Source organism: Crassostrea angulata, chromosome 7 (assembly GCF_025612915.1).
Source record: "Crassostrea angulata isolate pt1a10 chromosome 7, ASM2561291v2, whole genome shotgun sequence".
Taxonomy (NCBI): Eukaryota; Metazoa; Mollusca; class Bivalvia; order Ostreida; family Ostreidae; genus Magallana; species Magallana angulata.
In genome coordinates, this window is record NC_069117.1 from 40,704,569 (window position 1) to 40,722,328 (window position 17,760).

General features: G+C 32.7%; 1 protein-coding gene across 1 annotated transcript in view; it reads left to right on the forward strand.

Annotated features, from left to right (window-relative positions):
- LOC128191332 (guanine nucleotide exchange factor VAV2-like) overlaps nucleotides 1-17,760 on the forward strand; it is a 33,352-nt gene that overhangs the window by 14,262 nt on the left and 1,330 nt on the right. Inside the window, exons 5-9 of the mRNA XM_052863405.1 lie at nucleotides 9,390-9,488; nucleotides 12,540-12,649; nucleotides 12,835-12,924; nucleotides 13,257-13,288; nucleotides 16,604-16,669. Of these exons, the coding sequence (XP_052719365.1) occupies nucleotides 9,390-9,488; nucleotides 12,540-12,649; nucleotides 12,835-12,924; nucleotides 13,257-13,288; nucleotides 16,604-16,669 (397 nt within the window). The remainder of the gene's footprint in view (nucleotides 1-9,389; nucleotides 9,489-12,539; nucleotides 12,650-12,834; nucleotides 12,925-13,256; nucleotides 13,289-16,603; nucleotides 16,670-17,760) is intronic.

A 17,760-nucleotide genomic window follows, 5' to 3' on the forward strand; every position in this document is an offset into this window, starting at 1 on the left:
GAAAGTAGCTTTTAATAATAATTAATAGTGATGTTAATAAAATAATACAGTAATTACCACCATTAAAATAACATATTTTAATATGGATAATTATAACGAAATGCATCATAAAATATTATAATAGTGATTGCAAATTATTTCTTATAATATACTTTATAACCAACTACATGTTGAAGTTATTAATTCAATAGTGGTCGTAATAAAATTCATCATCAACCTATATATATATATATATATATATATATATATATATATATATATATATATATATATATATATATATATATATATATATGGGGGGGGGGGGTTGAATAAAAGTTCTGACAATTAATAGGTGTTCACTCTTGTACAAATAATTTACATGCATGTCTGTAAAAACCTTAATTGTAATTGAAATTGTTCATAAGATAAAGTGTTTCTTGCAATTGAAAAATGTTTGCAAAAATGATATACAACTCATTTTTTCCAAATGTGTTGCAATAGTGATAACAAAATAATTTTTATAAAGAAATTCATTCTTACTTACGATTGAAAAATAATTGTAATAGTAGTTATAATTTAAAAGTGTCTGTAAAGTGATTCTTATAATGAAATACATCCCCAAACACTATTCAAATAATTACTTCAATAGTGGTGGTATTTCAAAAGTGGTTGCAAAGTGATTCATAAAATGAAATACATCCTTAACTACCATTGAAATAATTTATTTCAATCGTGGTTATATTTCAATAGTGGTTGCAAAGTGATTCATATAATGATTAATGAAATACATTCCTAAACAACTATTGAAATAATTTATTTCAATAGTGGTTGCAGCAGTGCCTACAGGTTTATGAAATTGAAGATATAAATTCTTTTAATGATGCTTTTAATGATGCTAATAATAATAATAACTTTGTTTGATATGGTGCGTCGGGGTTTAAATATATTAAATTGCTGAACAAAATGAAAAAATCATGTTCTACACATGTATTTTTTGGAATATGAAGGAAATAAGTAACGCATTTTTTAAATTTTGTCAATTTTTGACTAATGAGATACATCTAGAATGCTTACAGTCTTCCTCAAAATGTTTTAAAACAAGCTCCTGACCTCCACTTAAAATAATATCAAATTGAATGAAGTTATTGGCTGACGTCATGATGTCAGGCATATCTAAGGTTTGAAAGTTGCCTTCTCAGAAACAGTGCAAGCAACGGGAGCAAGCAATATCTAGGTTTTTCATAAAAAAGATAAACCGATGCATTCATAATGTATCAGCATTAACATTCACAATTGATGAAACTGTTATATTGGATGAAGTAGGAAACTGTGAGCAAGAGTTTTTAAGTAAACGGGCTGTTAACCATGCATGTGTGTAATCCTGATTTAAAAAATAGATTAACCATATTTGAACGGTGGAAGGGGGTTTCATCGCAACAAGTTGTCACTAATTGTCTATTATGGTACAATGTAAGTAATGATTGGTGTTGGATTATCATGATCATTAACAAAGAATCATCAGTTTGGATTAAAACAAATATATATATATTCATACATCTTGAATATTTACTGAAGGAACCTGATCGCTGAAGTGGGGTGTGACGTGACTTCCGATCAGTTTGGGCGATTCCATTCATATTGAAAAGGGATTTAGTCGCGTGTCTTACAAAATATACATTCTGTATCAGGACTGAAAAAACTAAATCACAACAATAATTGACTGAGAGTTCTCAAACGATCGCCTCCTTTTTTTTTACTCATCTGTGAATACTAGTAACCTGATTTTGTAACTCAGTCTGTAGAAACATTAATTTTATTACATTTATCTCAATATTCATCAGACATTATTTATAACTGATGTTGACGCTTTACTTGCCGCTGACTTTCTCTCTGAATCAAAAAAATATCATTGAAAAAATATTTAATACGCTCTATATAACGATAAAAAATTCGTAATGTTCATGTTCTGTACAAACAATGTCGCATAAAAATAGCGCTAGCACAGATATGAGATCATGATGTTAATGGGAATGTTTAAAAAAAACTATAATAAAACAAACGAGATAAGTACACAGTATAAATATATATTTGTTAATTTGTCAGAGAATGGTGTTTTATATTATACATATTGAGGCACAATCATACAATGTATGTCATATTAATTGAACGAAACAATGCTTAGATAGTAACTCCATTATTCGTGTAAAATTCAAAATATTTATAGAATGCAGGGGCAGGGTAAAGTACATCTGCAGAATGAAAAGTCATACTTCATATAGATATTTTCACACTTTCAGATGCTGGAATAAGGCTGATTCCTTTTCATTATATTCCTGTATACAATATCTTGATTAAAATTAGGTATGAAAGAAGTTATCTAAGAACCCCCTACCTATTTGACGAAAGCTTTATAAATAAAAGGTTTCTAAGAGTTTAATGGAAAAGGCATCTAAAAAAATCCCCTACCCCCCTCTGGATATGATATTTTGCATCTTTACCGTTTTAACAAATACATTTTAGTCTTACTTTTTTTCTCTATCTGCTTTGAGTTATTGGGGTGGTGGTGTAGACAATTGTTTATATAACTAGATCTCGTTACGAGTAACGAGTAGGGTTTCCGTATGATTTTGTTTTATATGATACGATGAAATTTTGATACTCTATGCTAAATCTGAGATCCTGGTGAAACTAGGTTATTTGTCTCGAGACCGGTATGTAAAAAAAATTAGGAGAAACATATTTTTCAAGTTCTTTTGATGACGACCGGAAGATTCAACGACGATTCAAACAAAATAATGTGAACACGGATACATACTTAGGACGATCATCCCACAAAGTTTGGTTGTTCAAGTTATCACCGTTCTCGAGATCTGGTGGATTCATTGGGTTTTTTTGTCTCTTGACAGGAAACGGACAAACGGAAATGCACAGTGAAAATAAAAAGTTAGTAATTCTTGAACATTAGACACTTGTTTATAAATTTTACTAAAATTGTCAAGAAAAACAGTTAAACTTTCAAACAGCTTGATTTGTTTGAACCTTTCCGGGGAGGACCGGAAGTTACGGTTGACAAAAGGAAAGTGGTTAAACACATTTTCTATCGAATGCCTATTATCTATATAAGTTTCGTGTACTGATCACTTGATTTTCTGAGATCTAGTGGTTAAAGGGTACCTGCAGTGCCGGTCAATTTTTGATATAATGGGGATCTATATGTAAAAACATAATCCTGAAAATTTTACAGCGATCGCATAAGTAGTTTTCGAGATATTTGGGGAAAACCCGATTTCACACCTGAACGAGTTTTGAATCAAGCCGATTTGGCGCGAGATGAACTGTGACGTCACGGGGTCAACGCCGCTGTATGAGAAACAGGAATATCGTATGAAAACTGTTCGTTTTCTTGCATTGTTTTATCGATATATGAACATTTTTTTCTGTTGTTTTATTTCCTTATCAACCCTGGATGACTAATTATACTGTTGGTTGAGTTTAACCCGTATTTAATCGAACAAAAAGGCCGAATTCGGACAATTGTTTGCTTCATGAATTTCGTCAAATGTGTAACACATTTTACATATAAATGCACACCATATGTAGCAAAATGACAATTAATCAAAGCATTATTGTTATAAGAAACATATTTTGTTAATATTGTCATTCTTTCGAATGATTTCCCAGTGACATTATTAACTGATTAATAATATTGATAATACATAATGATATTTCGTAAAAGGTAACTCGGGGTCTATTCCTCGTATAAGGAATAAAATTACAAATGATGTCGCCCGATTATTCAATAATATTGATATCGGACCAATAACAATCAAAATAGTATGCATTCTTTAACAAACAAACACAGGATTATAAACGGATCAAGGCGAAAGTCCAAGATGGTTGCATGATTAAGTCTGTCTCGTATTCTTTTAAAAATACGATAATGGAATTTAATTTTACATTTATTTACATCCTTTGTCAAAATGTCCCAGTTTATTCAGATTTCATAATGATTCGTTGTCAGTATTACGGAGTTATAAAGCGTTTAATTGCTGACAATAGCGCTCGAAAGAACGTACGTTGCACTTTATTAAATAAGAAATTATAAAGAACAACGTAATTACTTCCGAAATAATAACTTGTTCACATAAAAAAGGTTTCAATTGCTGAATTATAAATTTAGTCATTATGAAGTGATTAGATAAGTAACAATAAAGGTATTTACTTCGAACATTAGTTTTACTATTTAATAGTATCATGCATGATTATTTGATCACTGATGGACGGACTATACACATGTTTTAGCTGACGAATGCTTGATTTTACACAGTCTAATTTATTTCTCTGTTTTATCTTTTAACAATTGAGTAGCTAATTATACACAAATCAATTTACCCGCCTAGAGGTGTGAAACCCTCTCTTCGTTCACCAGACTCGTGTACCTTGTGTATACATACCCCAGATACACGTGTGTCTGGAGCAGTGGCTTCGTTAGTTTACCTGTTTACCTGTGTCATTGTCTCGGATCACTCGTGTGTGTAAGGATATTATGTAATCAAAAAATGAATAATGAACATGAATTTGCCTATGTAAGCGTATCGTATTCATCGGTAAAAAGGCGACGAGAATAACAAATTTTAAAATCCTTTTAAAAGGAAATCTGATTGTAATAAAATAATAACGGATACAAATTTCTAGATCTACAATACTTAAAATAACAAGATAAGTCAAATCATCAGACCTATATCAATCATTTTGGCTGAAAAATCGAATTTAATTTGTATAGCTTTGAAAGGAAATTTCCCTCCTGTTGACCTCGTGACGTCACTTCCGCTAAAGCCTCGTTATCGCTTAATTCTGTTTTCTCTTGATTAGATTTCCCAAAGCAGGTAAAAATAGCCACTTTGAAGAGGCGTAACTCCGTTATTTTTGCACCGATTTCGATGCGATTTTTTGCATTAAATTTTGGTAAATAAACTCTTTAACATATGTTTCACATCGACTGGGCTGCAGGTACCCTTTAAAACATTTATATAAAAACGCTTTCTCAGATATTTGAGATATCTAACAGGAAGTAGATTTTTTTTGATTTTATTTAACATCGGACACATTACATATGTAAGAATTATTACTTGTATCTCAATTTTTTATGAAACAAATTAAATGCAAAAAAATTGAAGTGCTTCCGGTGACGACCAGCTTAGTCCAGACTAAATCAGGGACTGAATTTCAAAACCAGACTAAGTTGCATTTTACAAAAAGACGGAAACTTAGTTGGGCCTAAATTTGGGATTAAATCTACGCCTGCAAATGGGTAGGCGTAAGTCCTTAGTCTGTGCACAACAATGGCGAGTTTTTTGTTTCTCAAGCAAAATAAACAAAGAATTTTGATTTTTTGGTTTGTTTAAGGTGTTATCAAGGATTAAACATTCACATCTATTGAACTTTTTGTACATGTACGTATAGCTTAAAAAATACCTATTGTTCGATAACTGTTCCTATTTTTAAATAAATTAGGATTAAATCAATTTGATACATGTAAATAATGGGCTTAACTGATTAAACGTATGTAATATACATAAATACTCGTTAATGAAAATTACCTAAAGTATGAAGAATTAAAGATGGGTATACCCCGATAAATGATATAAACACAATAATTAAAAAGATGCTATAATTCTAAATTAAACATTTATTACCCAACAAGATAAATGTATATAAGTACGAAAGATTATTGATTTTTAAATCAATACTCGGTAAGCATAGACTAGAATGTAATGTTTCTAATGAAATTTGAACTTATGAAACGAAACTGATTTCAAAACATTGAGAATACTCCTTTAAATACACCCCTGCGGATGTTATTGTCTTTTAAATTTAGACCACGTGGTTTTATTTGACCCTTTAAGTTTCGTAGTAAAAATCATGCCTCGTGTTTATAGTCTATTTCCTAGAATCTAGGTAATTGTAGTCAAATATAAAATCTAGACGTTAATTGATTTTAAACTTTATCTCCATTATATGATGGATAAAATGAGTTCTAGAAATAAATGTGACAATAAAAAATATTTAAGTTTTTTTCTGCTCTTGTCACAATTAACATGCTTAGCAGCGATCCCCCCAAAGATTAATTTTCGATCCGCGTCTGACCTAGTAATAGCATTAATAGTGAAACAGACTATACTATTTTATGCAGAATGTTCCTTGAAATTGGCTCTATATACTAAGTTTTAATTGAAAACATACATCCATTCATTATTTAAAAAGCATTGTAATGCAAACCAAAAGCATCAAACATCGCTATGTATATATTTTCAACCACGTGTAGAGTGGTTGAACACGAACGATAACTCTGTTCTAAATATCATCGTTTAGTTTAAATAACCGCTATATGATGAAATATTACATACATCCTAATGTGTTTTCATGTTTTAAAATAAATTAAAATAGGATATGATATGAAAAACGACCAGCACTTATTTATTTTGAGAATATTAACCGAACACTTATACTTCCGCTCCAAATTTCACAGGAACTGAACAAATCTCGGGGAAGTCTCGTGAACTTTCTTTCGAGCACCTCTGGATTTATTAAATACTTAGCAACGATAAAGAAAACAATCCGAACACATTCGCAGGGGCGAAATAGGAGCAACTCAAAACGTTTACAGTGTAATTTGTCGTTGTCTGTGGTTGTATGTTCCTTACCTATAATACTTACAATTTTACAACACGTATACGTTCTCATTGTCATTTTTTTTACTCCTAGTATCTTTACAAAACCATATGAAAGCTACATGTTACATGTATTTTGAATGTTTATGAAGTCGCATTTAGATACAATCAATTTTTGTTTGTTAAATAATTAATGTGATTTTAAAATATGCTTAAGAAGTGTGCAGACTGTATATCAATTTTAGATCTATTAACAAGTATTTGTCAAGGTTCTTGAAGATTCTAAAATTTCACATTCGCATCTCCTTTAATTTTCGAACATCAAATTCATTATTCTCATTAATTCTAGGATTAAGTGACCAATTGCGTTCATATTTAACACAATCGTAAATTTGTAACCCTTTTAAAAAAAGGTATGGTTTAATATCAATGATCTTCGTGCATATGCATATGCGTTGTTTATTTGTACTCTTTTAATTGAATTGATCTTGAATTACTTGAATTCATGATTGTTTTGTTTCATCATATTTAAGATGTATGAATATCAGGGGATTTTTTATTATTATTTTTTATTTCGAAGTTGTCGACTTGCAATACAAAAGACATTGTTTTAGCAGTTTTACAACCGTGTGCACTATTTACAAATTAAATAGCTTGCATTTGTCATACTTATTATATAAACAATTGTATACTATATAATATATCAATACAATATTAGATATTGAAAATCGACAATCTTAAATTCGCCCGCTGACAACGAGGGTGAAATGCTTTAAAATGAAACGTGGGCGAATAATTCCCCGTATACAGTATATATTACTTTCAACCCCCCCCCCCCCCCCCCCCGATAAAAACTAAAACAAAACAATCAATCGATTAAACCAAAAACAGGAAAGGTAGTTGGGGAGACCCTGTCCTCGAATGTTGATAATCCCTGTGATGTCAAGAATCGTTTCCATGTCATTGTCTGCATTCTTTCAATATTGGAACAGAGGATGGAACTTTTCATCCATCTGTAGACATGGACAAGGTTCATGTATATGTTATCTTTACAGTAGACAAGGTTCATGTTTATGTTATCTTTACAGTAGATATTTTCGATTTTAGTTGGTTGCTGTTTAACTCATGGTCATATTATTTTCAGTTAATAATATACATAATATACATGTATGTAGTAATGTGATAAAAAAGAAACAAGCCTTATTCCAGCATCTGAAAGAGTTTAATTATCTATATAAGGCATGGCTTATCATTTTGCAGACGTATGCGGGCATATCTATACTGTACCCTGTCCCTGCATTCTATAAATTTTAATTTCTATGCATTGTTTCGTTCCATTAATATGTACGATTGTGCCTCAATATCGTCTACAATGCATTTAATAGTCATATCTGCCTCTTTCATATCAACTGTATTTCTCTAAAATTTGTTCTAATCTCATTAATATATACTATTATGAACAACTTGAACTATGCACATTCAGTGGTAAAGTATAGCATGTGTACTTTCGGGTATACATGTACCATGAATTGGAAAATTGATCCACCACATATAATCATAGCCTCAAAGCAAAACAAAATACGATATGTGCATGCTTAGGTAGCAAGGGACAGTTTCGAATAAAGTACCCTCAATATTTTAGAAAAATTGAGAGTTGCTGTACTTGAAGGCTTATGGGTGTTGCTAAAATTCATGAAATGATTTTTAATGATTATCATTTGTTAGAGGGGTATCTCTTGTTGAAATTGATATGCAATATGTAGGCCCCTTATGTTAAGTACATGAGAATCAGAAGTAAAATGCGAAACCTGCGGCTATGACTGTTGTGCTGACTTTACACAGTGAAATTGCAAGTTACAGACGGTAGGTAAAATAACACAAAAAGTAGGTGGATGGGACATTGTAAACTATACACCGGTAAGTTTCTGACATGTGATAGTGCAACATGCACGCGGTACGGAAGGTCAACCCTCTGCAGGGAATAAGCTGGGGAGGTCTAAAAAGCTGAAAAATCATGAAAAATTAGCAAAATATGAAAGGGTCAAAATCTCATAAAAACCAGTATGTAGAGAATTTTACAGGTTTTGACTAATAATTTTCTTCAGAAAATGGTGATTGGCCTTAAAGAGTAAATTAAAGGTATTTGTGCTGAATGGGAACTGAGGAAATTCTAGTTACAGAGTTCCGAAGACATGCATCCCTTGGCTACAATGAATTGTATCAAAAAAACTGTCCCCTGCCACCTTAGTACTCAGCGGAGATGTCTAAGTTCTTCGACATCTAAACCTTAACTTACGCCTCTTTCAGAAACGCAACTTAGACCCGACTAAATATTGGAGTAACTTCGTTAGTCGGACTGACTAAAACCCAAATTTACGCTTTTTGTCAAACTTATATATGTAAACCGCATATCAGTAAAGTTGAAAAAGCATTCTATGTTTTATTTTCTGTCGTTAATCGACTTAAAAGCTATTTGCTAATAATAAACTCAGTCAAAGTTCCAAATTATGCTATTTATTGTTTTGATCACCCAATTCATATTTCAAAAATTCTAAACAAAACAGAAGAGATAAGAACTTTGGCCTCAATTATATCCAATATGTACATTGTACATTAAGCTATTTGTTGGTTGCTTGTAAAATCTTAGTCTGAATGAAATGGTTGATAATGACTATCTCGTCTAAACAGTGGAATAATCCTCTGCTTTAGTATTTTCGTTTGTTGTGTTCTTTGTAGGGAATAGCATACGGCTTCAAAGAAGCCATCATCCTGGCTTTGTACAAAGTACAAGACCAGCAAACAGCCAACAGGGAGACGCAGCGTAAGGGAAATAAGGTACTGTACTCTAGATCCGAGGAACACTACCGAAAGAGAGGGGGCGGGGGGGGGGGGGTAAAAGTAAACTGGCTCAACATTAAAGAGAATCTATAACAATGCAGCAGACAGCAAAAGGATGAGGAGGGTTTGAGTGTCAAAATAATGACCTAAGTTTTAGTCATGCTGATCAAAGTTTTTAGCTCACCTGAACCGAAGGTTCAAGTGAGCTTTTCTGATCACCTGTTGTCCGTCTGCCCGTCTGTCCGTCCGTCTGTAAACTTTTCACATTTTTGACTTATTCTCTAGAACCACTGAGCCAAATTTAACCAAACTTTGTACACAGCATCCTTATGGGAAGGGGATTCTAAATTGTTAAAATAAAGGGCATACCCTTTTTTAAAAGGGAGATATTTGCGAAACTGCGAAAATTGGGTGGGTGTCCTAAAAAATCTTCTTCTTAAGAACCACTGCATCAGATATGCCAATATTTACACCAAAGCTTGTATATATAGTAAAAATTCTAAATTGTAAAAATCGCGGTCCCCGGGTCAATACTGGGGTCCCAAGAGGGGTTCAAAGTTGATTAAAAAAGACAAATTTAACACAGAAATATATGTGGAAAAATGTTTTTAAAAATGTATTCTCAAGGACTACAGTGCTAAAATTAGTGCGATTACTATACAAGTACCATAAGATAGTGTATATTCTAAATTGTGAAAACCGTGATCCCCGGACTAATACTACGTACGGCTCCAAAATATGTTCAAAGTTTAACATAGACTTATATATTGGGAAATGTTTTTAAACTCTTCTTTTTAAGAATTACAATGCTACAGTTTGTGATATTACTAAGCAATCATTCTAAGATAGTGCAGATTTTAAATTGTTTAAATCATTTTTTATTAAAAGAAGTATTAAAGAAAAAAGAAATTTCCATGATAAGTTTATCATAGTTAAATTATCTGGAAATACATGTGTATGTTTATCGACTAGTTTTTTTTTTTTTTTGTTTTTTTTTGGAATTTCGATCCCGACATCAATTACTCACATATCGGGATCCAAAAGATCGGGATCAAAGATCATAAATTCAAACAACTTCAAAAAGGTGTGGAACTTAGTTTTTACGAAGTTTTGATTCACAAACACACAGTTAGGAAAGATAAAGGAACAAAAGATAAAAAATGGTTATGGAAAAAAAGTAGGAATAATTGATAGACTTTATCAACTGTATATAGACTTTCCATGTTTTTTGTCTATAAGACAGATGCATGATCGATAAGAATGCAAAATCTAACATGCCTAATGTCCTCATCACACCTGCAATATTTTTATTGATGAATCGATAAAGAAGCTTTCAATGATTGAAATACAAAACAGATGCCAATATCATCTTCTAATTATTTAACGAATTCAATTTTTTTTTCAGTGAAATGGGATATATATATTTTTTTTTATTACTGCAAATGGGTATTTTAGAGCTTAAAATTCAGTCTCATTTGATGTGTAAAATGACTATGAATAAATACATGCCAAATATAAAATTGTTTCTTCTTTTTATGTATTGTTTAATATATGGCAAAATCTTGAAAAATATGAGTTTTACAATATTTATTCAGAGTCAGGGTTGGCCGGGAAATACCAGTGCTGGGAATTACCGGTGGTAAATACCGGTATTTCCCGTCTCGGTAAATACTACTGTTTTCCACTAAACTGGGAAATACTGGAAAATACAAATTTATAATCTTTATTTCTTTAGTTTGTTCAATGTGAAACTTATGTTTAGGATAAAAGATATTAACAATAAGCATCAAAAACCAATTTATCATACTTTCCCATTTCACTGTCACTTTATGAATCTTAAATTCACCAGATATCACCTATTCCAAAAGACTTCTATAATAGCTGCTAATGTACAAATTTTAGTCCAGTTTTTTTAACTTCAAGTTTTGTGTTTTACAGATTTATAATTCAAAGCACAAAATAAACTGTTATAATTAGTGTAGGTGTTACAAGTAAAAATTTAATAATCACACGTTGTTTTAATAAATAATTGACACTTGACAGTTTTGTGCTCCTGTTTTGGGCAGATATATGCTATGAGTGGGGCTGATTGGCTTCTTCTTAGGTGTGTTGCATACTGAGGTAGTGACACAGTCACACTTTATTTTTCACAATTTTCTTGCCCCATTTTCATATTCACCAAATAACCAGAAAATGGCACCTTTGATATCATGTTTATGATAACTGTGTAGATGCACCTATACCTGATTAAAGCCTTAAAAACAAATTACAATGATGTATGAATGAACCATGTTTTGAGTATTCATAAGAAGATAACCAATGCATTACTGACCAGTTAAAACTTGTTAAAATTAAGAACATTATAAAATGTCATATAGCTGACAAGGTGTACTATTGTCTACATCCCTACAGATTTGATTAAGACTAATGTCCAAGTATTAAGTACTAATATGTAGTTGTGCTTTATTTCCCAGTATTTCCCGGGAAATACCAGTAATTCCCGGGAATTACCAGTATTTCCCACCGTCCTGGGAAATATGAGTATTTCCTGCATTTTTGCCAACCCTGTTCAGAGTTCACTTCATAATAAATCCTTTCGAAATAAAATGATTCAAGGACTATTGTTCAGATGACCGATTTGTGGCCCATGGGCCTCTTGTTTAGAGGTCTGGTCATTCATTAAATGAATAAAAAAACGGGATAGTATGATTCTATTATAGATAGAATTCTCAAAGAGTCTTTGTTTTCGAGGGGGCATTTTAGAATAATACATGTACAAGGAGCACACGGCGGGTGCCACCGGTCAACAGTGGATGCCTACTCCTCCTAGGCACTTGATTCCACCTCTATCTTTTTAGAGTTCCGTGTTTCTCTGCTTTTAATTTGTATTTCGATATATGGATTTTTGAGGTTGATAGTTTGTTAATGTCATATTTCATGTAATACTAAATAACAGTGATTTCAGTTTAAAAAACTTTACACTGTAAAATTATATTTTATCATGCTATTTTTATTTATTAAGTTATTGAATTATTTTTATATCTGTAGTTCAACAACTCTTTTATAATGGGAAAGAAAGATGGCTCAGAGACATTCTCATTCTTTGCCGAAACTGAGGCCATTAAGACTAAATGGATCGAAGCAATAAAACTGGCACAGTAAGTAGTTGAGCATTATTTAAATCATATTTATTTTGATTCTTTATTATAAAAAATCAAATTAAAAAGCCAATACCGGGTATTTCTTTTTCTGTAATGGATTAAAAATTTGCATATCTTAATCAAACTAATGCTGATTGGTGTGTTGTCTGTAAAATAGACATCAATAAAACTTTTTATTTCAGAGAAAATGCGTTGCCCCCGCAGGGGATCAATTATGTGATGCACACATTTGATCAACCAACAGAATGCAGCGTCTGTAGAAAACTACTCAGGTAGGACAGCTGTAATATGAAAAATATTTTATGTTTAAAATATCTGGATAAATCTTCAAAATTACCGATTATGTTTAAATAATCGAATTTTCTAAAGAATTTACATTTAGAAAATACATGTACTGAATCGGATGCACTATATATTTAAACGTTAATGTGAATATCTTAAATATCTAAAGTATCATTCTATTAGATACAGTAGCTCCAAATGCCGAAAAAGTGCTAGAGGTGTTGACATTTATAGCCATATGTAAACATGGAGAATCTTTATAGTTAACAGCAAGAGACATATTGAACAACCTATGATTTTTCCCCATTATACTTTTTTCCAGAGGTGTGTTTTTCCAAGGCTACAAGTGCACAGGTAAGCTTCCTTCGGACATTTGTGTGATTTTCCATAATGAGATTTACAGAAAAGGTACGAAAGCCGAGAAGGATCATTCGAGATTCGAAATACGAGATTCGAAATACGAGATTCGAGATTCGAAATTCGAGATTCAATATCTAAATTAACCAATCAAATCATGGATCTGAAACCTGTATCCTAGCAACATCAAACTGTTCTAAATAAAGATCATTCGTACATGCTCTTTCCTACAAATAAATGTCTTAATAGCTCTTATATAGTGGTTATAAAATGGTTAAATTAACATTGATGAATTAACCCCACACAGTATAAACAATTAAATTAGAAATAACACTGTTGGCTTTGCGAATCTAAGTGGTTTTGTTTGCCCTGTATGTATTTCCCTCCGAACAATTTTAACCCGAAGTGTATTCGCCCCAACTGTGTAAAAATCGGCTCGCGAAGAAAGATCTGTTTAATCTAAATGTTTTAGCTATGAAACGAAACTAAAAAAAATAATCGACATGTCAAAATATAGGTTATGATAAAGTTTTAAACCATAGAAGATATAATGATTTACAACCTCAAAGACAAAAATCCAGATAAGAATAGTGTATTGTAGGGTATGGCAATGCCAATGTCGATATGAGAGAGAGAGAGAGAGAGAGAGAGAGAGAGAGAGAGAGAGAGAGAGAGAGACAGACAGACAGACAGACAGACAGACAGACAGACAGACAGACAGACAAACAGACACAGAGAGAGTTTTGTAGTGTCAAATTCAGTTTGATTTAGAATTTGAAATTGATTTGATTTGTTACAAGCATATATAGACAATAATTAAGCCTCTAAAACGAGAAAAGAGAAGATGTAGCTAGGGTAGGGCAGACCAACTAGCAAGCTTTAATTTTAACGGTGTTAGCGCACCTGTGATTTACATCGACTCTCTCTCTCTCTCTCTTTCTCTCTCTCTCTCTCTCTCTCTCTCTCTCTCTCTCTCTCTCTCTCTCTCTCTCTCTCATCTCCTAGCATTTCCTTTTCCGTGAGGGGGCTTGGGGTATTTGTGATGTCTTACATTAGCTAGCGAAAATGATAAAAAAAAAATGAAATTTTCTTTAAATTGTGTGCGGATGTTGTACGCCAATAATCTGTTTTCAGTATATACATTTCAAGAGAGGGGGGGGGGGGGGGGGCGGCTATATAGTCCTAATTAATTTGTCAGTTATTCTGGCCTGATTATATATAAATTAGAGCTGCGCTGGTGCATATATTTACCCAAATGGACCAAAATATAACCAAATGAATCTAAAAGTTTTGACAAAATTAGTTTTAAACGTACGACTCTTTTTTTCAATTCTAATCGGGTATGTCCTTTAGAAAAATCTTGAACCACACACATTTTAGCAATTAAAACGACAATTGTTTCATTTTTTTATGGGGAGGGAGGTGGTGCCGGTAAAGGACATGTATTGCTTGTGGCAGTTGTGCTATACTCTTATTTGTTATAATAGGTAATACTACATATTGATATAAAATTAAAGTTTCCAGTTACACTGTACATAGCTTCTATCACGCATTTTGACCCGTGCGATAGTTTAAAACAATTTTCAAAGCATTTAATGTAATTCAACCGATCATTTTTGAAATTTAATTTTCTGGATCCCCGCCTGATACGTCCGCCTTCTTGTATATTAGAATTACATGTACGTTGACCATATGTACACATTAACTTAATCGGCGATAACATTTTTTATCAATGTTTTTGCAGGATATGTAACAAATAACAGCCTATTTGTGGGTTTTTGCACTGATTATTTGAGATAATTTGCCGCCATCTTTATGCATTCCACACACCACTCACAGTTTCTTTATTTGGTGTTCTGTGTGTATGGCGACAAATTGGTAAATTTGCACCACGCACCCCTTGTAGCTTCATCCTGATTACATTTTATCTGGCTAAGTGTAATGTAGTAGTATATTAAATGCACACATCTTTGTTTGCAGTGCTTATTTACATCTTTAGAGATTTACTTACAAAAAAAGTAAACATTTGTATGACTAATGTGTAATTATTGTCAATTTTGGTGCGGGGGGGGGGGTGTAGGAAACTACAGAGAAACTTAACTTGGCTGTGAAACATATGCTTTTATTCTTTCTTGTTGATATATCAATGAATGAATTATAACAAAATATATGTACAACAATTAATTTTGAAATATTCATGCACAATCAAATAAAGGGTTTTACTGTTCTCTGCACAAGAAATCGGCAGTGTGAACAAATTGGCACCCTATCATCCCTACCTTTAATTGTAGAGAGTAGGTATCCTTCTATATTGAAAACAATTCCAAAAGTAAGACTCATAATAAGTTGTTTACTGAGGAAAAGGAAAAAAAATGTATTTATTAATAATTCCGTATGATGTGATAATATCTCAATGATTTGTTTATAATCATAGTACTAGTGTATCACTGTATGCATACATAAAAACGATAAGTAATGCTTATATTTATTAGTGAAACAGGACAGATTATTTATATTTAGATTATTTAGATACATGTACTAATCTTCATGCGGGGATCGAGAAAGGAGGGGGTCAGGGGATCTGGACCCCCTCCTCGGGAAAATTGGAGCTTATGTAATTTACATAGTAAAATTTTTTAAAATTGGCCTAGGACCCCCTACAGAAAAAATTAGCTACGCTTATGAAGTTCTCTACCATAACCGCATTTTTACACAAAAGGGGTGAATAAACCCGGGTTTTAAACTATTACTGGTGGTGAAATACCTTAGGGTTCAAACGCATCAGGTGGAAATGCACCAGGGCAAACAAAATCACTTAGATCCGCGAAGCACACTGCATTATTACTAGTCTATTTAGATATTCTGTGTAAAAGTAAATACAAATACTTATTTAGTTAGGTAGGGAGAAGTGAACATAGCATTTATTTGTATATAAAAGCATGTACGTATGATTTTTATTTAGAACAGTTTGATGTCGCTGGGATACATATTTTCATATCCTTGATTTGATTGGTTAATTTAGATATTGAATCTCGAATTTCGAATCTCGAATCTCGTATTTCGAATCTCGTATTTCGAATCTCGAATCTCGAATGATCCTTCTCGGCTTTCGTAGAAAAGGTTCAGTTTTGTTGAAATGTGAGGTAAGGTAACCCCATTTTATGAGGAATATTGGTTTCTAGATATCCGTAGATCCAGGTAAAAGAATACTAGAAAGCTCTGTAAACTTTTGCTAACTTTTTTATCTGCACCTACTCAAATAAAAAGAAAAAAAAAGAAAAAAAAAAGATTTGATTTGCTTTGTGTTTCCAGGCCCAGGAAGTGATATAGCAGTACATAAGGAGTGTATTGGCAAGCAGCCAATTAACAGCAGTAGAGGTAAGTTTTCTTGCAATCAGTCCAAAGCCTCAAAAGTAATGTTCATTTTGACTCAAATTTTTAATATGTTTTACGGTGCTACCGTTCTGGCGAGCGCAGCAAGAATTACAAATACCTTGCATCATTGTCAACCTAGTGTTTTTTTAGGTATCAACGAACGTTTAAGAATTTTTGAGAGAGTATTACTCTACAATAAGTGTAGTTAAGGTATTAATTTTAATGGTTATGATACAAACAGCGCAACCCCCTACCCAGAGAGAGAGAGAGAGAGAGAGAGAGAGAGAGAGAGAGAGAGAGAGAGAGAGAGAGAGAGAGAGAGCGCCTGGTCCCTGTTTGTAGGTGTGTAATTTTTAACTGTTCATTTTTTCCCCCTTTTTTTCCTTTTTATTTAGTTCAAAATGCCCTATTGTTTATTTCCTCCCTACTCATATACTTGTATACCTGCCTACTGTACATGCATGTACAATTAGCTTAAAAATGGATCGATATGACAGTAAAGTATGGCTCTTGCTAGTATTTATTTATATAATCTCTATATTAAAAAAAATTAAAAACAAATCATATGTCAATGAGGCAGTTATCGCAGTCTTTACTGAAATAGCTAGTACACTCATTACAGATATTTGATCCACCTCTAAATTTATCGCGGGAAATATAGCGCGAGTGCACTGTGACGTCATCCATGATTTTGTTCATCTTTGTTTACGTTTCTCGACTCAATACGGAGGTATGGAAGCATGTAACAAATCTTTTAAGTCTAGCAAAAGCATATGCAGCTGTGACCGCGTGGTTTTTACGGTGCCAGAGAATTTTTCTGGATCTGCATCGGTCGTGTGCAGTACGAACCGGGTGAGGGAATGTTGGCGTAAAGGGTATAAGGTATAAGGTTGAGGCGCGCTGTGGGCCGTAAGGTAAAAACGAAGGGTAGGTTTGCCGTATTCCCGAAGGTCCACCAGTATACAGTTCCAGAGAAATAAACCAAGTGATGAAGGATTCCGTATTTATTGGACGAGACTCAACGATGGCAACATTATAACAATTTAACAGACAGACATGTTACAAACAAGTCGGATATGGCCAGTAGTGGCCTC